Source organism: Hypanus sabinus, chromosome 21, assembly GCF_030144855.1.
Source record: "Hypanus sabinus isolate sHypSab1 chromosome 21, sHypSab1.hap1, whole genome shotgun sequence".
NCBI classification, from domain to species: Eukaryota; Metazoa; Chordata; class Chondrichthyes; order Myliobatiformes; family Dasyatidae; genus Hypanus; species Hypanus sabinus.
Genome location: NC_082726.1, coordinates 55106200 through 55131865, shown reverse-complemented (window position 1 = coordinate 55131865; position 25666 = coordinate 55106200). Strand labels below are relative to the sequence as shown.

At 43.3% G+C, this 25666-nt stretch overlaps 1 protein-coding gene across 1 annotated transcript in view; it reads right to left on the bottom strand.

Annotated features, from left to right (window-relative positions):
• Positions 1–3875: 3875 nt before the first annotated feature.
• LOC132379251 (synaptotagmin-11) overlaps positions 3876–25666 on the bottom strand; it is a 31486-nt gene continuing 9695 nt past the window's right edge. Inside the window, exons 2-5 of the mRNA XM_059946954.1 lie at positions 24225–25123; positions 10052–10220; positions 9170–9336; positions 3876–4250 (exon numbers count right to left, since the gene is read on the bottom strand). Coding sequence (XP_059802937.1) covers positions 4101–4250; positions 9170–9336; positions 10052–10220; positions 24225–25123 — 1385 coding nt within the window. The 3' untranslated portion in view covers positions 3876–4100. The remainder of the gene's footprint in view (positions 4251–9169; positions 9337–10051; positions 10221–24224; positions 25124–25666) is intronic.

Sequence of the window (25666 nt, the reverse complement as noted above, 5' to 3'; positions counted from 1 at the left end):
CTCTTGCTCTTGATGTATGCCATTTCATACACCTCTGTATGGTCTTCCCTCATTCTCCTGCACTTCAGGAAATAAAGTCCTAATTAGTCTCAGCAGAGCTGATGTTCTATCTGAAAATAACTGACACTTTTAAAATGTCACTTCTTATCTTAACTACACCCACATGGATGTGTGGCACGGTCTATGATCTTCCTGCTATTTTGCCTCACTTCTATAGATCATGGCCTGCCATTGGGAAAAAAAACAATGCCCTTGAATGGAAAATCCTACAAAAAGTACTGGATACAGCCTAGTCCATCAAAGGAAAAGCCCCCCCCCCCCCTCCATTACTGAGCACATCTACATGGAGAGTTGTTGCAGAAAAGCAGCATCCGACCTCAGGGAACCCCACCATCCAGGCACGTTCTCTTCTCATTGCTGCCATCAGGAAGAGGTACAGGAACCTCAGGACTCACACTATAAGGTTCAGGAATAATTATTACCCTTCAACCATCAGGCTCTTGAGCCAAAAAGGATAACTTCACAAAACCACATTTGCCTGGCAGGCTGGGAGGTGGGGGGTTGCTACTGCACAGAACCAAAAGAAGCTGCAGAGGGTCGTAAGTTTAGTCAGTTCCATCTTGGGTACTAGCCTACAATGTAACCAGGACATCTTCAAGGAGTGGTGTCTCAGAAAGGCAGCATCCATTATCAAGGACCTCCAGCACCCAGGGCATGCCCTTTTCTCACTGTTGCCATTAGGTAGAAGGTACAGAAGCCTGAAGGCACACACTCAGTGATTCAGGAACAGCTTTTCCCCCTCTGCCATCTGATTCCTAAATGGACATTGTATCTGCTTTCACCACTGACTCAGGCAGTGCATTCCACACACCAACCACTCTCTGAGTAAAAAAACCTTCCTCTAATATCCCCCTTGAACTTTCCACCCCTTACCTTAAAGCCATGTCCTCTTGTATTAAGCAGTGGTGCCCTGGGGAAGAGGCATTGGCTGTCCACTCTGTCTATTCCTCTTAATATCTCCACTCATCCTCCTTCCCTCCAGATAGTAAAGCCCTAGCCCCCTTAATCTCTGACCATAATGCATACTCTCTAAACTAGGCAGCATCCTGGTAAATCTCCTTTGTACCCTTTCCAATGCTTCCACATCCTTCCTATAGTGAGGCGACCAGAACTGGACACAGTACTCCGTGTGGCCTAACTAGAGTTTTATAGAGCTGCATCATTACATTGCGTCTCTTAAACTCTATCCCTCAACTTATGAAAGCTAACACCCCATAAGCTTTCTTAACTACCCTATCTACCTGTGAGGCAAGGTTCCATGGCATGTGTCACAGAATTCCTTTGCAGAGTTGATGGAACTAAACTGGACACTGAACTGGATCTGCTACTTGCATCTGCTCATTTGAACATGGATAATGGAGAGTCAGCAAGTGTACCCACTTAATACACGTTAGTGACCTGTATTTGCAAACTAAACTTAAGAGTGAAATAGCTACTGAGGGTCTTTCATGCCAGTATGGATTAGCTTCCACAAGATGTTGGTCATTGTCCATTCAAGATCAAAAATAGTGAAAAAGAAAATCTGCAGGTTTAGAAGTTTGGATGGCTACACAAATACAAGGTGAAGCTCAAAAGCATTAAGTGATTACTGGTAAACACATTTCACCATATCAGCCAGCATGAAATGAAACAACAGAGACTCATGAGAATAGTTAAAGAAACAGGAAGGGAGCAGATATAGCAGGAGAGCTCAAGTTTAACTTTTTGCCACACTCCACACTCCACAATGGGTTATTTTCCCACAGACTTACTTGTGCAGACTTACTTAGGCACAGTAAACTTAGAAAATGATTCATCCAAAACTTGGAGGGGAGAATTGAAGAGAAGCGGTTGAGACAGAAACTAAATTATGATTCAAGACATGAAGGTGAACATTTTAAACAATGAGCTAAAGCTGATCTGTTACCAACAGCTAACAGATCTGACATTTGGAGATGGGATGTTGGAGTGATAGTGGAAGTGAGCAGCACCAAGAGGTCTGTCATGAAGCTAGAAGATAACATTAGAAGCGTGCACATAAATCACTTAATTCCTACAAGAGATGTACAAAGGAATGCCAAAGAATTTTGAGATCATGAGTGTATTCCAGAAGTTAATCTGGTGCAGACTGTAAAAGAAATGGCACAAAATTCTACTGCATCCAGACAAAGGATGACATTTTCTTCAAGATTAGGATGCAAAGTCAATTACATGATACACTGAGATGAACAAAGAAATTGAAAAATCCTGTAATTTTGCAAATTATGTGAATGCACGAATGGTGCTTTTCTAAAAGCAGAGAGTGGTGCAGTGGTTGACAGATACAGAGATCCACTGTGTGCTTGGAATTAAACAAAGTGTGGAGTGCTCCAGCAATTCTCCTGAGACTGCTAGTGATCCATTATATTCTGGGCAATCGTGCCATTAGGATAAGCACCCACATGCACAGACTCCAAATTGTGATGCACATAAATGCTAGTCTCTGCAAACTAACAAATCACCTGCTGTCTGATCATTTTACCCTCCTAAGACTCTGATAATCCTGAACTATGTGCACCAGTGCAGTTTCCCATATCACTTCTGACGCAATGCCATTGACAATTACAATGAATAATCTCGCAAGCACTAATAAGCCATTGCATTACATTTCCAATCTAAGTCAGGTCTATCCTTCTCTTTAGCCGTCAGAGGAAATATTTTAATTAGTTACCTTTTCCTTTGGAAAGAAGAATGCAGATGTTTCCATGAACGATCTTCTGGAGAATCCTATGATGATGCTCATAAGGAGGGATTTATCTTAGAGAAGGTCCAACCATATCACTATGTTAAACCATATACCATAGCCTCCAAACATTTCCAATCCATCTGTCCCTCTTCCCCAGCAAGCCCCGTGGCATTTGGGGATCAAACACACCTTTCAAGACATCTTGAGCTTCTTCTGTCAGGCAACTAAACCTTGATGCCACTACCCCAACCAGCACCCCCTCACCCTGACTCAAGCCAAATTCCATTCACCCTTGAAGCCGCCTCACACCCAATCTCATTCACCCATCACCCCAACAGAGACTGAGTCACATTCATCCTTCAACGCAGGCTCACTGCCTGGTGTTGGGTCTTGGTATGGTAACGGCATATTTTTAGAAATTCTCATTCTGGTCTCCAAATACTTTTGTAGTATTACCTTCCCTCTCTCGCAGCATAGTAGTGTAGTGGTTAGTGCATCACTTTACGGTGCCACTTGTAACTTCAGGGTTAAATTCCCACAGAGTTCGTATGTTCTTCCCATGACTATGTGGGTTTCCTTTGGCTTCCTCCTGCATTCCAAAGGTGTATGGTTAGGGTTAGTGAATTGTAGGCGTACTATATTGGCATTAGAAGTGTGGTGATGCTTCTGGGCTGCCCAACACAATCCTCACTGATTTTATTTGATGAAAATGAAGCATCTCACTGTATGCTTCGATATACAGGTGGCAAATAAAGCTAACCTTTCCATCTTTAATACACCACCAAGAGCTGTGGTCTCCTCCAACTCCACCCTCTTGTACATCTCTGATTTTAAACACTGTCATTGGCATCCAATTCCTTTAAGCTTATGGTTCCTGAATACTGAAATTAGGTTCTTAACCTTTCTTTGCGATACTTTTCAAAAACTATCTTTTCAATCATACCTTTCTTCACCTGTCCTGGATGTGAGGTCCTTACGCTGGGAAGAAGTGCTATTTAAACACATGTATGTGATTATAATGCAACCTTTACCCTGCTACGGACTAGTTAAGCTCCGCTGCTACTTCTCACAACTGATCTCACTCAATCCTCTGCATGTTGAAATGGCAGTTCTATAGTCCAAGTTCCTCAAGGTTCAGAGATGAAATGGTTTCAACGTAGTCCCCTTGTATCCCTCAGCAACTAACACTTGACTGGGGTGGACCAACAGAAGTGAAGGGGACTGTTTGCCTCTACCACACCAAGCTCTGAATAAATATAGGACAGTTGAGACATCTTATCAATGGACAGGCCAATGCTTTAGGATGAGGGAGAGAATATAGCATGTACATGGGTATCTAGAAAGTGTCTGACTGGATTGGGTGCCATCTGGCAGATTCCACATGACCCCGGCTGGACATTTCCTTCCAATGCATCTTCCCTGTCTCCGGAGCACTTGCACCAATGAACACACGACCAAGCAGGTAGCTTCTGGTGTAGATACGACCCTGGGAATGAGAGAAGAGATTTACAGAGAGTAACCTGTGTTTGGATTCACTTACACAAAATGCTAGTAGAACACAGCAGGCCAGGCAGCAGCTATAAGGAGAAGCACTGTCCAAACCCTTCCCAGGGTCTCGGCCTGAAACATCGACTGTTTGTGTTGTTTGAATTTCCAGCATCTGCAGATTTCCTAGTGTTTGCTCTTTGGATTCACTTCCCACTTTGAGAAGGGGAAGGCAGTCTTAGAGAAAGAGCTGGCCTCTGGAGACTATTGAGCGGGGGTTTCCAACCATTGACCCCTTGCTTAGAAGTATTAGTCCATGGCATAAAAAAGTTTGGGAAGCCCTGCGACAGACTGAATGAGTAGGATCATCAAAGGAAAGGTTAAAGGTTTGAAAGCACCATGGTTTTCAAGGGATATTAGAAACTTGGTTTGGAAAAAGAGGGATGTCTACAACAGATATAGGCAGCATGGAGTAAAGAAATTGCTCGAGGAATATAAAGAATGTAAAAGGAATCTTAAGAAAGAGATTAGAAAAGCTAAAAGAAGATACGAGGTTGGTTTGGCAAATAAGGTGAAAGTAAATCCGAAAGGTTTCTACAGTTATATTAAAAGCAAGAGGATAGTGAGGGATAAAATTGCCCCCTTAGAGAATCAGGGTGGTCAGCTACGTGTGGAGCCAAGGGAGATGGGAGAGATTTTGAACGATTTCTTCTCTTCGGTATTCACTAAGGAGAAGGATATTGAATTGTGTAAGGTGTGGGAAACAAGTAAGGAAGTTATGGAACCTATGACAATTAAAGAGGGGGAAGTACTGGCGCTTTTAAGAAATTTAAAAGTGGATAAATCTCCGGGTCCTGACAGGTTATTCCCCAGGACCTTGAGGGAAGTTTGTGTAGAGATAGCAGGAGCTCTGACGGAGATCTTTCAGATGTCATTAGAAACAGGGATTGTGCCGGAGGATTGGCGTATTGCTCATGTTGTTCCATTGTTTAAAAAGGGTTCTAGAAGTAAGCCTAGCATTTATAGACCTGTCAGTTTGACATCAGTGGTGGGTAAATTAATGGAAAGTATTCTTAGATAGTATTTATAATTATCTGGATAGACAAGATCTGATTAGGAGTAGCCAGCATGGATTTGTGCGTGGAAGGTCATGTTTGACAAACCTTATTGAATTTTTTGAAGAAGTTACGAGGAATGTTGACGAGGGTAAGGCAGTGGATGTAGTTTATATGGACTTCAGCAAGGCCTTTGACAAAGTTCCACATGGAAGGTTAGTTAAGAAGGTTCAGTCATTAGGTATTAATGCTGGAGTAATAAAATGGATTCAACAGTGGCTAGATGGGAGATGCCAGAGAGTAGTGGTGGATAATTGTTTATCGGGATGGAGGCCAGTGACTAGTGGGGTGCCTCAGGGATCTGTTTTGGGCCCAATGTTGTTTGTCATATACATAAATGATCTGGATGATGGGGTGGTAAATTGGATTAGTAAGTATGTCGATGATACTAAGGTAGGAGGTGTTGTGGATAATGAGGTGGGTTTTCAAAGCTTGCAGGGAGATTTATGCTGGTTAGAAAAATGGGCTGAACGTTGGCAGATGGAGTTTAAAGCTGAGAAGTGTGAGGTTCTACATTTTGGCAGGAATAATCCAAATAGAACATGCAGGGTAAATGGTAGGGCATTGAGGAATGCAGAGGAACAGAGAGATCTAGGAATAACAGTGCATAGTTCCCTTAAGGTGGAGTCTCATGTGAAGAAGGCTTTTTGAACGCTGGCCTTTATAAATCAGAGCATTGAGTACAGAAGTTGGGATGTAATGTTAACAAGGCATTGGTAAGGCCAAATTTGGAATATTGTGTACAGTTCTGGTCACCGAATTATAGGAAAGATATCAATAAATTAGAGAGAGTGCAGAGACGATTTACTAGGATGTTACCTGGGTTTCAGCACTTAAGTTACAGAGAAAGGTTGAACAAGTTAGGTCTCTATTCATTGGAGCGTAGAAGGTTGAGAGGGAATTTGATCGAGGTATTTAAAATTTTGAGAGGGATAGATAGAGTTGACGTGAATAGGCTGTTTCCATTGAGAGTAGGGGAGATTCAAACTAGAGGACATGATTTGAGAGTTAGGGGGCAAAAGTTTAAGGGAAACACGAGGGGGTATTTCTTTACTCAGAGAGTGATAGCTGTGTGGAATGAGCTTCCTGTAGAAGTAGTAGAGGCCAGTTCAGTTGTGTAATTTAAGGTAAAATTGGATAGGCATATGGATAGGAAAGGAGTGGAGGGTTATGGTCTGAGTGCGGGTAGGTGGGACTAGGTGAGATTAAAAGTTCGGCATGGACTAGGAGGGCCGAGATGGCCTGTTTCCATGCTGTGATTGTTATATGGTTATATGGTTATCATACAGGACACTAACCAACAGCGCCTAAAAATCTCATTGTCTGCAAGACCATGTACAGCCCATCTGTAGTCAACCAAAGTCAAGTTTATTGTTATCGGCACAATACAGTATATTGAGCAACACAGTGGCAGTTAGTGTTTAGCCTAACACTATTACAGTGCCAGGGATCCGGGTTCAATTCCAATGCTGTCTGTAAGGAATTTGATCCTTTTCTCCATGACTGTGTGTGTTTCCACCCACATTCCAAAGTTATATGGGTTAGTAGGTTAATTGGTCACATGAGCATAATTGGGTAATACAGGCTTGTTTGGCTTGAAGGGCTTGTTACTGTAATATGCCTCTAAATAAAAATATTATAAATGTACTGTATGTATCCACAACACACATGAAATGCCGGAGGAACTCAGCAAGTCAGGCAACATCTGTGGAGGGGAATAAACTGTCTATGTTTCGGCTTGGCCCAAAACATTGTCTGTTTATTCCTCTCAATAGATGCTGCCTAACTTGTAGAGTTACTCCAGCACTTTGTGTGTGTGCTCACTGTAATACAAAGAGGTCAAAGTGTAACTATAATGAGGTACTGATTATGGTTGTGTTGGTTTAAGGATCAAAGAAGAGTAGCTGTCATGAACCAGGTGTTGTGGGAACTTGGACTTCTGTAACGCCCTGGTCCTAACAGGAAGGGGAGCCCAAAAGCTCTCTTCCACACCTTGTCTGAGCCCAGGTGGTCCTAGGTGAGGAGAAAGTGAAGTTTGCTAGTAGATATGAGCTTTTCTGGACTAATGGCCACTGTAAGCACCAGAGGGCCAAGTCAATAATTTTAAAAAATCTGTCAGTACAACTTGAAATTTGCCACAAGTGGCAGTGGAGATACTTTTGAAGATTGGGGAAGTTTTGACTTAGACCTGAAAAGAATAAGCAAACCAATATAGAACATAGAACAGTATAGAACAGGAATAGGCCCTTCAGCCCACGATGTCTGTGCCAACAATGATGCTAATCCAAATTTCACATCAGTATTCTTCAACGAAACGGTATATGGATATTAATATTTACAATAGGTCCATTTGAATGTATGCAGTGACAAATGAGTTACTGAGAATAATTCCACTACCCAGCTCTTCATACTCAGTTTGATAAGCTATTAAATCTTCAAGTTCAAGATCAAGTTTAATTGACATTCAACAATACAAATGTACACAGCTAAACAAAGTAGTGTTCTCTGAGTCCAAGGTGCAAAACACAGTACACACAGTCACACAGAGCACTCAGCACATGTGGTTACAGTATCGCATACAGTCACAAAATAATATTAGCACATGTCCCGGAGTGGCATGGTCTGAAGACTGATGGATGTTGCTCAGGCAATATTTAAGTATGTCGTAGGGTGGTGACCCTGCCATCCTTTGAGCAGTGAGTACCAGACGCTGCCTTTTGTGGGGTGATATTTTTTTCTCTCAACTCACACTTTAAACCTTCTGCTAATCACCTTAAATTGATGCCTCACATTGCTGACATTGTTACAGAGAAAATGGCAAAAAATCCTTCTTAGTTACCTACCAGCCTCAAGAAACAAGTAAATCAAGTAGGGCCATCATTCTACACAGACATTTCAACAAAACAATTGGCTTTGAACACAATTTTATCGACCCAAAAGATCCCAGTGACCCTATATACTATATAGCTCAGTTCCAGAATTCTCATTTTCCAACACACATAAGGTTTCTCCTGAAGCAAAACAAAATTGGAAACCTATTGAGCCCGTAATTTAACCCCGCCTTGAGAAAATATTGTATTTTAGAGATACAGCATAGTAACGGACCCTTCTGGCCCAATGAGCCCATGCTACCTGATTACACCCATTGTTGCTAATTAACCTACTAACTTGTACAGCTTTGGAATGTGGGAGGAAACCAGAGCATCCAGAGGAAACCCACGCAGTCACAGGGAGAACGTACAAACTAGGTACAGACAGCAGCACAGTTGAGGGTTTTTTGTACTCAGTGTTTAGTCCAGTTGAGGGTGGTAGTAATATTTCATTGACTGGATTGATTAATATTTCTCCCACTAGTTGGTATTAATTACTGCTCCATCCATGAGTAACTCCTGTCATAAGAATTTAAATCCTAATTAGAAGTCTGCAACCCTTAATTGTCCTACAAGTTAGGATAAAATTCTACTGTGCTATTAAATTGCAACCTAATGGCAGGAACTTTTATCTTGAATGGGACACAATGCTACTCTTATCAAATACTGCAACCAGATAATTAGATTAGATCCTGATTAGATGAGTTTCCATTCTCCAGGCAAGGATGGAGAGATTGCTTTCCTGCACATTAGGTTTAGATGATGTAAACCTCCTAAGAAATGTACATCTTGCAAATTTGCAACATCTACCTCCTTACCATTTCCATCCTAATATCCTGACCTCACCACCAGCAGTTTCTGTAAAATGCCCAACACTGAATTTCACATTGTTGAAAGTGGCAATGGCATAAGCTCCAATTGTGCAATTGCCTTACCTGCATGACAATAAACTCCAGAGACAGGTCCAGACTTTCAATGTCTCCTGGTGGAATGTCAAAGAGAAATGGCGCATTCCACACAGGATTGTAGCCACTTGCAGTCCTGGTTTCCTTGCTGGAGATTACTTTGCCATCTTTGTAAAGGTTTATAATGACACTGTGATCTGCAAAGAAGTATAAAAGGTAACGGGTTAGACAGAGTCTTCCATGAGAAATGATTTGAGTTGATTCATTTCCTGAAATGTCACGATGGCAAGAAGATCCTTGACTTGACTCTACCCTCTGCCTTCATCCAGCTGAGCCCGGTTCTGCTCATGACAAAAGGATCAGCATTCTCTGCTGAAAGTTTGTGAAGTCTCTCACCATCACAGCCAGATGGAGACACGGAGACTGCAGATGCTGGAATCTGGAGCAACAGGTAAAATGCTGAGGAACTTATTGGGTCAGGCAGCATCTATGAAGGGTTGTCATTTTGGGTTGGGACCCTTCATCTGAACTGAAAGAAAGCAGAAGGGTAGCTGGTGGTGGGAAGGGGTGAAGCAGGGGCATGTAGGTGACAGATGGATTCAGGTGAGGGGGGATGAAGAAGGGTGGAAAATGGGAATGATGTTGGAAGCTGGGAGGTGAGGCAACAAAGGGCTGAAAATATTGGAATCTGATAGGAGTGGAAGGTGGGCTGAAAGGCCTGTACTGTGTGGTACTGTTCTGTGTTCTAAGACCAGTTGTCAAAACCTGGGATTTGCCACACAGATAATCATAGTTTTACAGTTGTTTCTATTCGCACATGGGGAGAATGTACTGCGAGTGCACAGGATGAAGAACTCTTCACACTTGTGCCCAGGTTCAGTGTTATGAGAACCCATCCCTGAGGTCCCTCACCTGGTGAGCCTGGTATCCGGATCAGTCGGGCCAGGCTCTCGGCTTTCCGGACCATGACCTTGATGCGGTTTGCCAGGGTCTGATACTGCAGGAGGATGAAGAGTTGACCCACCAGCTTGGGCTGCACCATGCTGCTTGTGTGACTGGCCATGTCCTGTGTGCTGAGACACTGAAAACAAAGCAAGGCTAGTTAGTCAACAGCCAAACTTACAGACGATGGTCATCACCGCACAGGCTAACTGAAACACCCAACACCTGGAGCCACACAAGCTCCTTCTTTCAGCTTGTGAACCTGTAAACATCTCCTCCTTAGTCGACTGCCTTTCCTAACACAACACACACAAAATACTAGAAGAACTCAGCAGGAAAGGCAGCAACTATGGAAAGGAATAAAAACAGTCAATCTTTCAGTCTGAAGCCCTTCATCAACACTTCCAATCAAGATTTCCAACATCTGCAGAACCTCGTGCCTTTTCTATTAAGATGATACAGAAATCCTTTGGGGGAAACATCCCACATTCCTGGGTGACACACTGGTCATCATTGTTGCTTCACAGCTCAAAGGGGCCTAAGTTCAAACCTGACCTCGGCTGCTGTCTATGTGGAGTTTGCAGGATCTTCCAATGAGTTCCCTTTCCAGGCATTCTTGTTTCCTCACACATCCCAAAGAATTTTTGATAGGTTTATCAGCTTCTGAACATTACCTCTCAGTAGAGATAATCGGTTGAAGAATTGAAGGGAAATTAATCAAAACGTGTGAGAGAATAAGGTGGAATTGAAACAAATGAGTTTCCTCCAAGAAAGCTAACATTGATCTAATAGGCTAAATATACTCCTTACCTGTTGCAATAAGTGTGCATGGGGCATCTCCCCATGTCCCCCTCGATCTCTCATAACTGGTTTTAAACCTAGAGACACTTAGAGAAAACGTTTGGACAGGAACATGGATAGGAAAGATTTAGAGGGATTGGGGTCAAATGGGACAACTGCTACTCGCTTAGATGGAATCTTGGTTGGCATGGATGAGTAGGGCTGAAGGGCTTGCTTCCAAGCTGTATAACTCTATGAGTGTCTGATGATTGGCTCATGGCAGCAGGAGTAGTTTACTTAGCAATACAGGCCTTTCTGGCCCTTCGAGCCATGCCACCCCTGCAACCCCTCAACCCTGCTTAACCCTAACCTAATCACGGGACAATTTACGATGACCGGTTAACCTACCCAATATGTCTTTGGTCTGTGGAGGAAACTGGAGGACCTGCAGAAAGCCCGCGCATTCCACAGGGAGGATGTACAGAGAGTCCTCACAGATCTGTGTGGGAGTTGAACTCTGAACACCGGAATACCCCGAGATGCAATAGCATCATGCTACTGATGCACTACACTGTCATTTATTACCTGTAGCAGCAATCTGCGGTAGCAACTTAATAGGTCAAGCAAGTATCTGTGGGAGTAAAGGAATTGTCGATGTTTCAGGTCAAAACCCCATGTCAGACCCAAAACGTCAATAATTCCTTTCTTTCTACGGAAGCTGCTCCCTGGTGAGTTTCTCCGTCTGATTGTTTCTTGCTCCAGATCCCACATCTGCAATTCCTTGTGTTCCATTTATTGCTAGCCTACACTTTTGAAAGCCCTCGAGTTCTTATCTAGATTATTACCTGCCTGTACTTTTAGAAGCTCTCTCATTCTTAACTAGATTATTACCTACCTATGCTTTCAAAAGTTCCCTCGTCTATCTGGAAGGTTGCACTTAAACCAAATTTGTTCCAAGGAGAATCTTTTCACCCCTTCCCTATTGTTACTCCTGTCTAAGTAAATCTATGACTGTTTCAGAGTTGATACCATGTGATTTTTTGAAAGAGTTCCACAACCAAGTTGTTGGCAAGTGTGCCTTCCAATATGACCATTGCCACTGGAATCACTGAGTATCTGAATGAAAATTACAAATAAACTGCACATGCTAGAAATCAAACATTTCAAAAAGTACCAGAAACAGTCAGCAGGTCAGGCAGCGTCTGTGGGAAGAGAAACATGGTTAACATTTCATTTCCAGCCTTTTCTACTTTTACTTTGGGTGTCTGAATGGTTAATAAGTACGAATGCCAATCAATCGCGAAGTGTCCATCCCAGCACCTTCAGCAACCTCACCAGTTGTGGGATGGGAGCTGTGAGAACATTGCACAGCAGAGATTTAGAGCACTGAAAGAGACTTGTTGGCCCACTGTCTCCATGAAAGCTGGAAAAGAAATAATCAGCCACGTCTCACCATCCACACCCCAGATCTCAGTCTGTAACCCTGAAAGTCACTCATCATGTAGATATTTTAGTTCTAAATACTGAGAGGGCTTCTACATCCACCACTCTCCCAGGCAGTGAGATGTAGACAAAGTCTGAAGTAATACAGTTTGGAATATTCAACTTGAAGCAGAATACAGGATCCTTAGCAGTGTGGAGGAATGCCTATAGATCGAAGTTGCCGTGCAAGTTGATTGGGTGGTTAAAATGGTGTATGGTGTGTTGGCCTTTATTAGTCAAGGGAATGCATTCAGTAGCCAGGAGGCAATATTTCAACTTTATGAAACTCTGAAAAGACTCCGTCTACCCAGATATTCTCTCGTCTCCCCTTTCCTGTCAGGCAGAAGACACAAAAGCCTGAAAGCATGTACCACCAGGCTCAAGGACAGCTGTTATCAGGCTCTTGAATGGAGCGCTTGTATGTTAAAGATGGACTCTTCCTGACATCACGGACATTTACACTACACGCTGCATCAGCAAAGCAAACAGCATTATGAAGGACCCCATGCACCCCTCATACAATCTCCTCTCCCTCCTGTCGTCTGGGAAAAGGCTCTGAAGCATTCGGGCTCTCACGGCCAGACTATGTAACAGTTTCTTCCCCCAAGCTATCAGACTCCTTAATACCCAAAGCTTGGACTGACATCTTGCCCTACTGTCCTGTTTATTATTTATTGTAATGGCTGCATTGTTTTTGTGCACTTTATGTGGTCCTGTGTAGGTCTGTAGTCTAGTGTAGCTTTCTCTGTGTTTTTTTTTATTATGTAGTTCAGTCTAGTTTTTTGCACTGTCATATAACACCATGGTCCTGAAAAACGTCGTCTCATTTTCACTTTGCACTGTACCAATTGTTATGGTCAAAATGACAATAAAAGTTGACTTGACTTGACTTATTGTTTACCTGCACTGTACTTTCTCTGCAGCTGTTACACTTTAATCTACTTTCTTCTATTATTTTACCTTGTTCTACCTCAATGCACTGTGTAATGCTTTGTACATGATTTGATCTGTATGAACTGTATGCAAGACCAGCTTTACACTGTATCTTGGTACATCATCAATATCAATACCTCTTCGTCGGCACAGACCCTTGCCCCCAGTGTCTGGTAATGGATGGGGGGTGGACAATGAAGTGTTTTTTCTTCCTAGGGACAGTGATCTGTAACCATCATCCAGGTTCACTGAGCAGTCCACAGCACCTGAGGTCAGTTTCCTGACCTCAGACCCTGTTGTCACTGACTTTGTCCATTTATATTCTTGCCTATGCATTCAATCATATCTTTGAACTAAACACAATCTGTCACAGCCAGCATTTCCTTGGCTTCATATTGTTTAAGTCATTGTGTGTTGAAACCAAAAGCAAGTGCCCTCATCTACACTAGCCTGCAAAGTAGAGGGACACGCTACCTCACCATTCACAAGTGCTGGCATTCACATGTTGGCAAGGATTTGCACTCTAGAAAAGAGCAGGGGCATACCTCTCCCTGCAATTTAACACATTCATTTTCTCACTTTATGAGAAGGGTCCATTACCTAAAACATTGACCCTGTTTCTCTCCCCATGGATGCTGGATGACCAGTTGGGAACCCCCAGCAGTTTAGATTCCTAGTGTCTAGATCAAATTTTATCTCTTGATCAATGGGCACTAAGGAAGCAACTTGGAGGTAATCAAACTTTATTTGAATGAATCAGTCAAGTACGACCTACATTACAAAGGTAATTACAATTCAAAACTGTGTTTATGAAAGGACCTTAAATACGGTGCTATGTCATAACCGGTACTGCAAAAACAGATGTGTTGCAATGGCCCTTAGTGAGATGAATATAAAATTAACACAAACAACGACAAGATAAACAGCTATTCAAATGTGCCAAGACAGTAGTGGAAGAAAACCAGCTCCCCGAGTGGGAACAAAGTGCGTCACAAAAAAAACTAATGTTTTTCTATCCAGGATGACACAAGCCAATTGATAAAATATACTATGCATGCTATCTAAAAATAACCAGGAGCTGGCTAATAATTCATGTAGATTCACAGTTATGAATTATTTACCCAAGTTGATGAACACAAGAGCAGATTTCTGATCCGGCTCTGTGTAGTGGGGTGACGTATAATAAAGAAAAGCACTGGGTTTAAATTATCTCTATATTGCTGTTTACAAATATGCCCACACCATCAACTGTATCAGTGGAAAACACGTACAGAGAGGAAATTACGTCAGGTGAGGGTTCTGTGCAGCACTGATTCTCCATAATATTACCATCTGACCATTATCACATTGCCGGCTCGTGCACACGTTGGCCGGGGCATCTCCTACACCATAGCAGTGACTGTATTTACGAGGAGCTTCACTGGCGGTGAATTACTTTCAGATTGTGATATGTTCTGATAAATACTTTTTTTGTAATCAGCTTTCATTGCACCTCTCTGTAAACCTTTCCAATTCTGCTTCATTTTGAGATCTCCATGAACTATTGGACTCTTCCTTAATCCCAATATTTTATAAATCCAATGTTCTTTCCAAATGAATGTCAAGATAGTATATGGTGACTACCTTATAATATATGGTATATATTATCCTTTAATTCAAAATGAATCTCAAGTTAGTATATGGTAACTAACTTACCATGTTGGCTATATTTTATCATTAATCTTAAGTGAATCTCAGGGTTGTATATGGTAGCATTTAAATACTTTTGTTGCAATGTGAGTATCATTAAAAGTAAGTTAATACTAATCGGGAAGCTGTTGGTAACAAGGGGCTGGTTCTGGGGTTGGCGGGTTTTATTTCCGGTATGCATTGTATATAGTTCCACCACCCATGCCGCACGAGGTACCTCAAAGCTTCTGTATTGTAAATATCATTTGCCGTCCCAGATAAAGATGTTCTTTTTGCCATTAAATTGTTGCGTGGTCCTTTTGTAAAGTAGAAATTACCACGTATTTTTGGCAACGAGGTGACCTGGCTTTGTGGATGTGTCAGCATGTTTAGAACAGGAGCTGTGAGCGGATGAGGAGCCTCACATTCGGATGGCTACATTCGGGGCTATCAGTGAACTTGTGGAGGGAATCGAGGACTGGCTGGAGTATGAAGAAAGGATGGGACACTTTTTCTGTTAATGGAATTACTGAGGAGGCTAAGGAGCGTTCTATTCTCCTGAGTGTGTGTGGGGCAAAGACATACAAGTTGATAAGGAAATTAGCCACACCACGGAAACCGGGAGAATTTCCATATGATGAACAGGTAAGTTCATGGGGAACCACCACAATCTGAAACCTTCGCTGATAGTCCAACGGTTCAAGTTTCACAGCCATTTCAGGAAGCCAGGTCAGTCTGTGGCTAATTTTGTGGCCAAGCTTCTGCAGCTGTCGGAGCATTGCGATTTCGGAGCCGTGTTGGATGACATGCTCCGTGATAGATTAGTATGCGGCATTAATAATGATGCCATACAACGCCACTTGTTGGGGGAAACCCCACCGTCGATTTTCAAGAAAGCTCCAGAGATTTCCCAAGGCATGGAGATGACTGCTAATAATGCCAAGGATATCCAGAAAAGACATGGGGGGTCGCAGTCGACGGCAGTGCTCCAAGTCAGGAGGGAGACTGGTAAACAGGCAAAGCAGGTGGAATGTTTTCGGCGTGGAGGGACACACTATGCAAATGTTTGCAAATTCAAAGATACTGTCTGCCATGCTTGTAGCGAAAGGGGACATTTAGCTAAAAAGCTTAAAGGGTGAGGTTAAGCCTGGGCAGGGGAAAGCTCAACAGACTCTGGCAGCCACACACCACCTAGGAGAAGCAGACGAAGAGGCAACGTGTGCCTACAACACGTTTGGGGTGGAAACGGATGAGGCAAGTGTTTGCCTAACACTCTGGTCACTGATAATGGCCCGACGTTCACCAGTGAGCTGTTCAGTGAGTTCATGCAGCAGAATGGCATTCGTCACATTCGACCGTCTCCTTTCCACCCAGCCTCAAACGGTTTGGCTGAGCGGGCTGTTCAGACAGTGAAGGAAGGGCCGAAGCGGATGACAGGGGACTCTCTTAGTACCCGGCTTTCACATTTCCTGTTTAATTACCACCTCACTCCACAGACTACGACTGCACGCACTCCAGCAGAGATGCTGATGGGGCGTAGGCCCAAGTCAAGAAGGCAAAAGTGGAGAGAAAGCAGAAAAAGCAGAAGGAGGGACATGATCAACATGCGCGAGACAGACAGTTAGAACTGGATGACAATGTCTATGTGAGAAACTTAAGCAGTAACAACAAACAGCAATGGCTACCTGGTGTTATTCTTAAGCAGAGTGGTCCAGTCTCCTATGTTGTTAAGCTGACTGATGGGTGTGTTTTCCGCAAACATCAGGACCATGTGCGCCTGCGTCATGATTCCGGCTCAGAGGTAGACAGTTCTATGGAGTTTCCAATGGTGAGACAGACTACTGGGGAAGCATGTCCACCAGTGACTTTGCCAGAGAGAATGAGAGAGAGACACTGGCAGAGGGGGCAGAGTCCCCTGAAGAGGATGGACGTTCTCACGTGGATACACAGACCCCTCTCATCCCCCAAACACCAGATCCACCCAAAACATCCTCACCAGTGATGCCTACTGGGTCACCGGGGGTAGTGCGTAGATCGCAGTGCCTTCGCAACCTCCTGACAGACTGAATCTTTGATTGCATAGTATTTTTTGTTGTTGTTAGATTGAATGTTGAATTTGCCACATTTTTTAGATGTTTTGTATTGGTAACCGGTTGCTAATGAGACCACTGTTTTTATTTCCCAGTTCTCTTATATTTGGGGAATGTTGGATGTTAAAGGGGTAGAAGTGTTGTAATGTGAGTATTATTAAAAGTAAGTTAATACTAATTGGGAAGCTGTTGGTAAGAAGAGGCTGGCTCTGGGGTTGACGGGGTTTTGCTCCCGGTATGCATTGTGTATAGTTCCACCACCCATGCCACATGAGGTACCTCAAAGCCTCTGTATTGTAAATATCATTTGCCGTCCCAGATAAAGATATTCCTTTGGCGTAAAATTGTCAAGTGGTCCTTTTGTAAAGTAGAAGTTACCACAACTTTGATAATAAATTTACTTTGACTTTGACTTAATAATAACTACTCCACTGTTGGGACCTACTGAATTTCTTCCCATAACCTATCTCTTCATTCATTATCATTTCAAGACGACTCTTGAACTGAGCTTCTTTTGAACTTCTGGTTAGAAAACTGAACTTTTCTAACCCACAGCTCACAATCTCATTTTATTTTCTTGTGATCTTATGTATTACCTTCTCAGGGACAAACAAGGGTAGGCAATAAAAACGCTAGCCTCCTCAGCACTGCTTCCATATCTTGATTGGAATCGATGATCAAGGACCAACTTTATTCACCATATACATTTATTATTAGTCGTAGTATTATGGATTGCTGTAGTGTGTTGGTCAGGCATGATATGCAGCAAAAAACAACATATTTAATAACTATAAAGAAATATAAAAAACAAAAGTAGGGGTTAAGGGATAGAAATTGAATAAAATGTGCTTAGACATGTAAATACCAGCATTATAAAAAGGGGTTTAAAGTGTTTTTAGTGCACTGCAGTGATTGAGGTAACAGATAGAATGAGGTGGGGGGCTAATGAGAATGGTTGATCAGATTAACTGCCTGGGGCAAGAAGTTTTTAAAATAGCATGAAGTTGTTTTTTACTATTTTGATAGCTTTATGGCACTTTCCACAAGGGAGCTTTTGGAATAGACACTTTGAAGGGTAGGTAGTGTCCATAATTATTTTTCCTTGAATTTATTTTAGTTTAGAGATACAGCACAGTAAAAGGCCCCTCCAGCCCAACAAGCCCATGCTGCACAATTGCACCCCTGTGACCAATTAACCAACTAACCCATACGCCTTTGGCATGTGGGAGGAAACCCACGTGCTCACAGGGAGAACGTGCAGACTCCTTACAGAGCACAGCAGGAAGTGAATCTGGATTGCTGGTGCTGTAATAGCATTGCTACCATGCAGCCCATATGGGAGGAGGCTTCACAGAATCTACGCTAGGACCACCAGAGTCAAAAACAGTTTTTATCCCCAAGTAGTAAGGCTGATCAACATCTCCACACACCCAACCCCTACAACTTTATCATTTCTTGTCAGTCACCTTAGGTAGAGTCACTCCTGTACCTAGCGTCACTTTACATACACTTCATCGATCTATGTACATTAGCTCTCTTACGTATTTATATTTGTTGCATTATTTTTATATTGGGTTCTTTATCTTACTGTTTTTATTGTGCTGTATTGAATCTGAATTAACAATTATTTTGTTCTCCTTTGCACATGTACCAGAAATGAGATTAATTGATCTTGAATCTTGTCTTAAATCCTGAAGGAGTGTCTGCTGGACGAAATGACTTGAATGTGGAGGATTGGCGGGTGGTGGGGATGGGACCACAGGGACCAGGAGGAGAGTGAGTGAAAACTGAAGTGTGGGAAATATTGTCCAGAGGCTTAATTACTGAACTTCATAGCAGGTCCCTGGTGTATTTTCAATGTGATAAAGCAAGGCATAAATGTGAATGTAATTATATCATGATAATCTACTGACGTCAGAGCACAGATCCTGAATGGGCTGTTACAATGAGCAAACATTGCAAACAAAAGTAATCTAGAATAAACAGTAACGTGTTAAAATTCAGTGCCCTTGGCAGGTCCAACAAGCCGGAAGTTAAAGTCTCTCAGTTTTTGATGAAGGATTGCCCGCCACACAATTCCCTTTGCAAACATAATGTATATGCAGCAACTTGGTTCATTATTGATACGTATACCGAGGTACAGTGAAAGCATATCTTGCATACTGTTCACACAGATCAGATCATTGCACAGTGCAGTGAGGTAGTACAAGGTAAGTCAAAGACAGAAACCTGAATCGACCACAGAGAAAGTGCATTGCAAGCATTAAGATAAGGTGCAAGATCATAACGAAGTAGATTGAGGATTAGTTTTATAAACGCAAGAGATTCTGAAGATGCTGGAAATCCAGAGCGACACACACAAAATGTGCCGGAGGAACTCAGCAGATCAGGCAGCATCTATGGAAACGAATAAACAGTTGGCCTTTCAGGACTGGAGAGGAAGGGGGAAGAAGATGGAATGAGAAGGTGGGGGAGGGGAAGGAGGACGAGCTGGGAGATGATAGGTGATGCCAGATGGGTGGGAGAGGGGTAATGAAGTAGCATCATCTACAGAAAGGATAAAGAGTTGATGTTTCTGGACGAGACCCTTCATATGACTCCTAATAAAGGGTCCTGATGAAGGGCCTTGGCCCAAAACATTGGCTGTTTATTCTGCTCCAAAGATGCTGCCTGAACTGCTGAGTTCTTCAAGTTCCTGAATTTCAAGTGGGCGACCTTACCATGGGACTGTGAGAAGTTAGAAGGAAGCTCTAATTTACAAAGAAAGGGGTATGGTAATGCGGGTCGAGGGGAGGGTATGATTGGTGGGAAGGGTTGGGAGAAGAAGGAAGACCAGGAGAGATTGATGAACAAAAATGGTGATGGGGCAATTGGGGCTGGGGGGGGGGGAGAGTGGTGAATGTGGTGGGTAACAAAATGTGGTTTCTGACAGATGGATAAGTTGGAGGAAGTGAATGAAGCACAAAGTGAATGATGGAACTGTGTGCTGTGTGATGAATTAGCTGACGATCTGATACTGTTGAATTCATTGTTGGCTTTGGAAGGTTGTATTGTGTTGCCAGGAGATGAGGAGATGAGTTTATACTGAGCTCTATTGGAACAGTATAGGAGATGAAGGATGGAGAGGTCAGAGTGGGCTCAGGACAGAGAATTAAACTGTCCGAGAACATTTACTCTGTTCCTCCCACCAGGAAGCTGCCCAACCTCGTGAATGTTTCCAGTATTTTTGTTATTTCAGACATTCAGTACCAGCAGTATATACAAAATGCTGGAGGTCAGGCAGCATCTAAGGAGAGGAATAAACAGTTGATATTTCGTACTGTGACCCATCATGGGATGGTAATGAATAGAAAATGGCAGGTGAGTGGGAAGTGGGTGGATAGGGGAGGAGTATGAAGTAAGAAGCTGGGAAGCAATTGGTGGAAGAAGTCTGCTGTTCTCTCCTTCTTCTTCAGCCCTTTACCTCTTCCACCTATCACCTGCAGGCTCCTTACTTCACCCACCCACTCATCTTCCCCCTCACCTGGTCTCACCTGTCACCTGCCAGTGTGCACTTCTTTCCCTGCCCCCACCTTCTTATTCTGGCTTCTGCCCCTTTCCATCCCAGTCCCAATGAAGGGCCTTGACTGGTTATTCTTCTCTATAAATGCTGCCCTTGACCTGCTGAGTTCCTCCAGCATTTTGTGTGTGTCGCTCTTTGATTTCCGACATCTGCAGAACCCCTCCAACACCATGTACAAGTTTGCCGATGACACTACTGCTGTGGGCTGTATCCAAGAGGGTGATGCATCATATACAAGAGGGAGGTTGAAAACTTGGCTGAGTGGTGTAATAAAAACAACCTCTCACTCAATGTCAGTAAGACCAAGGGACTGATTGTAGACTTCAGGAGCAGGAAACCAGAGGTCCATGGGCATCATCAGAGGATCAGAGGTAGAGAAGGTCAGCAACTTTACATTGCTGTGTGTCACTATCTCAGCAGACCGGTCCTGGACTCATCACATAAATATTATTGTGAAGGAAGCACCTCTATTTCCACAGGAGTATGCAGAGATTTGGCATGTTATCAAAAACCCTGCTAAACTTCTATAAACATGTGAGGGAAAGTGTGCTGACTGACTGTATTACTGCCTGGTATGGGAACACCAATGCCTTTGTGTGGAAAATCCTACAAAAGGTAGTGGATTCAACCCAGTACATCGTGGGTAAAACCCTCCCAACCATTGAGTACATCTACATGAATCATTGATGTAGAAAAGCAGCATCCATTATCAAAGATCCTCACCACCCAGACCATGCTCTTTTCTCGCTCTGCCATCAGGTAGAAGGTACAAGAGCCTCAGGACTCGCACCACCAGGTTCAAGAACAGTAACCACCCCTCAACCATCAGACGCTTGAATAAAAGGGGATTTAAGAACTCTGTTATATTGTTATTTCATGCTCTTTATTTATTGCTATTTATTTATATCTGCATTTGCACAGTTTGTTTATAGCTGATGTTTACAATTACTGTTCTATGGATTTACTAAGTATGCCCACAGAAAAAGCATCTCAGGATTGTATGTGGTGACATGCATGTACTCTGATCATAAATGTTACTTTGAACCTTAAATCCTTTGTGTTTATGATTTAACCTGGACAGTACTAAGAGCCTTCTATTGGATGCTCTGCATAAAGACGACAATATTTCCTTCTTTAAAGGGAGTTAGTATAGCAGATGGCATTTGTGTTAAGCATCACTACTATTGACACTGGTGTTTGTTTCCCCTTTTCAGACACATTAGCTCATATTCTTTTTTGGTTGGTTGGTTTTTCGTCTGTTTAACATCTGTAATACAGGTATTTTATTTATTTAAAAATTTATTTTTATGAATCTAATGCTATTTATTCAACTCAAAGAATGATCATTGATAGGATGATTTGTGTGAGATTATTGTTCACTGTTCAAAATGCTCCCAGTGAGTAGAATTGAGCTAAATGTATTTATTGATCCGATTTGAATGCTGAAGCATAAATATTGACCTGAAGAGACAAAAAACTACAGATGCCATCATCTTGAGCAACGCACAAAACACTGGAGGAACTCAGTGGATGAGGCAGCATCTGTCAAGGGAAGTGGACCATTGTTATTTCGGGCTGAGATCCTTCATCAGGACTGAAAGAAAGAGGGAGGTATTCAGTGTGAAAAATGGAGTAGGAGCTAGCAGCTGGCAGGAGGATCTAGGCAAGGGGGTGATTGGTAGGTGAGTTAGGGGGGAGTGTGGGAATGTTATCTGAAGCTGGGAGTTGACAAGATTAAAGCACTGAAGGGCAGGATGAAATCTGATGGAAGAGGAAGGTTGTGCAAAGAATAAAGATTGAAAATTGTTTAATATCCTTTCCAGTGCACAAATGTAAAGGAGAACAAAATAATTATCACTCTGCATCTGATGTAGCACAAAAAACACAATAATATGAACAGCACAATAATAAAAAAAACACAATAAATATAAATTCATAAGATAGCTGATATACGTAGATTGATTGTAAGTCCGTAAAATGACACGAGGCACAGAAGTCTTTGTACATAAGGTGACAGACTGGTAATGATAAGGTAGTGGAGGCTGTGGTGAGGAGGGGCGGGTTACTGGGGGAAGGTGTCGATCAGCCTCACAGCTTGTGGAAAATAATTGCTTTTGATCTGGTGGTCTTGCCTCCTCCCTGATGGGGGTGGGATGACGAACAGTCCATGAGCAGGGTGAGTGGGATCCTTCGTGATGTAGTTGGCTTTTCTCCAGCAAGTTCTGTATATATCTACTTGATGGTGGGTAGGCTGGTACCAGCGATGCACTGGGTAGTTTTGCCTATCCATTGTAAGGGAAGGAGGAGGAGAGGGAAACCAATGGGAGGAGTGTGTGGATGATGGGCAAATGGAGAGAATGCCGAGGGGAAGGAGATAGCTGACGAGCGCTGGTCAGACCAGAAGAAAGAACGGGTATTAAATGTTTTACAACCACCCAAGAGGGCAGCCTGGGGGTCTGATATAGTACGCTAAACACAATAATACTGCACTCTGACAGATTTGATGGGAATATAAGAAATAGGAGCAGCAATAGGCCTCTCGGCCCTTCAAGCCTTCCCTGTCATTCAACATGATCTTGTCTGCTCTGCTCCAGGTCTCATCTCCCTCTCCGTGCCAGTTCCCAATAGCCCTCAATTCCCTGATCTCCCATCAAATTATATACCTCCTATTTAAATATTCTCAATTAGAGCGCATCAGAGAGAGAAGGGAGAAGTTCATTTTTCTCTGATAATGCAACATACAGCATTGTAAAGTGAATCTGAATTAGGTGTTTAGAATGTGTGAAAAACCATCTGACAGCTTAAGATCTGGAGGGATGGACTTTGCATATGGAGTACCATTTTGGAAAGAAGTGAGCTCAGTTGAAGCAACTACAGGAACTTGCTTCATCATTCATGATTACCAATTCAGATACCTCATAGAATATAGAACAGCAGAGCACAGAATAGGCCCTTCAGACCATGATGCTGTGACGATCTTTTAACCTACTTCACAATCTATCTTACCCTTTCCTCCTAATAATCCATAGCCCTCCATTTTTCTCTTATCCACTTGTCTAAGAGTCTCTGAAGTGTCCCTATTGCATCAACCTCTACCTTCACACCTGGCACTGCATTCCAGGAACCTACCACTCTCTTTGTAAAACAGCTGCCTCTGACATCTCCCATAAACTTTCTTCTTCCACTCACCTTCAAAGGATGTCCTTTGGTATTAGCCTTTGCTATCCTAGGATAAAGGTGCTGCCTGTCCACTTCTATACTCCTGTCAAGTCACCTCTCATCCTCCCTCATTCCAAAGAGAAACGCCCTAGCTGGTTCAACCTTTCCTGATAAGATATGCTCTCTAATCCAGGCAGCATTCTGGCAAATCTCCTCTGCTGCCTCTCTAAAGTTTCCACACCCTTCCTACAGTGAGGTGACCAGAACTGAACACAATGTACTAAGTCAGTGTTTTATAGAGTTGCAACATTACCTCATAGCTCTTGAACTGAATCCCCTGACTAACCAAGGCCAAAAAAAAAAGACTTTCTAACAACTATCATGGCAAATTTGAAGACTCTATGTACTTGGGCCCCTCTGTTCCTCCACTGTTAAGAACCTGTCATTAACCTTGTTCACTGACACTTACCTTCTTAAGCTTTGTCTTTGTTGTGGTCAGCTCCATGTTGTAGGTGGAGGGAATGTCTACCTTCCAGTCAGCCCGTTGTAGGGGTAAGATCAACTCGCCAACAAACGTGTCTTTGAGGTTGTGGAACTCCTTGACATAGGCAGCAAAACGGAGCTTGAAACATCTGATCTCCTCCATGGTGTATCCCGAGAACTGAAAGCTCTCTCGGAACTCAGGGTTCAGACTTTTCCTGCGTACGGCAGTCTGCTGTGGCTCCATGACCTTCGGCAGGAGGTGGATCCTTACATAGGAGTCACAGCCGGCACCAAACTTCTTGGGGAGGTTGTGGATACCAATGACGGACACTGTTAGAGTCAACTCATAGGATGAGTAGTAGAGGATGAAGTGCAGAAGAGGCTTTGGCTTTGACTTCATGGCCACGAGGCTGTCCGGCGCAGTGTGGGAATGACCCAATGTTGGACCCAAGGGCTTTGCCATGGAGCTTCCCAATGCAGCAGGTTCTTTGAAGTCCAAGCTGGCTCCCGATAAAGTGCAACGTCTCTCCAGGGTTCTCCTGGTTTTGCTTGCCAGGCTGGTCTTCTGGATAATCGGGATGGAAGGCAAGGAAGGTCTTCCGCGAGGACCGATCTGGCGCTGGCCGCCGAGGTCCAGCGGGCTGCTGGTCGCGCTCTGTGGGTAGTCCAGCACTGAGCCCTCCACCTCCTCATACTGCTGCTTGACAGGCGTGCTGGTGTTCCCAAGCAGCCCTGCACTGGAGTCCAGGACAATCTGCTCCAGAGCCTGGTCTTTTCCATTGGTGGGATCCCGACGTCTTCCCTTCCGCCAGCAGATTGCACAGCCAACAATCAGGCAGAAGCAGAGGAAAGCCAGACCAGCTCCAAAGAGAACCTGGAGGGGCACTAATCGAAAGACAGACATGATGATGTATAAGTGATACAGGAACAAAACCTACCTAACCTTATGGACCTAATCATTAAGATTGCAGTTGGCTTTGCATGCTCTAAAGTAGGGTTGCATTAGAGTCTGGTATGGAGGGGCCATTGTACAGGATTGGTAAAAGCTGCAGAAGGTTGAAAACTCAGCCAAGCCAGCTCCATGAAGAGCACTAGCCTCCCTGGCCCATCACTCAGGATATGTTGTCTTCTCATCAGAGGGAAGGCTGAGGAGCCCGAAGGCTCACTCTTTTAGGAACAGCTTCTTCCCCTCATCCATCATCTTACTGAACAGACAATGAATCTCTTCTATTACAAGCTCACTCCTTCTGAACGCACTAATCTCCACTCATTCTGCACTAATCCAAACCTACCATCAAACCCACAGATAGGAGGGGTGCAGTAATGGTGTGGCAGACTGACCTCTACCTCGCTGAGGCCAGATAACAACTGTCAGACACCTCCTCTTACTTGCCCCTTGAACAGGACTCCACTGAGGAGCACCAGGCC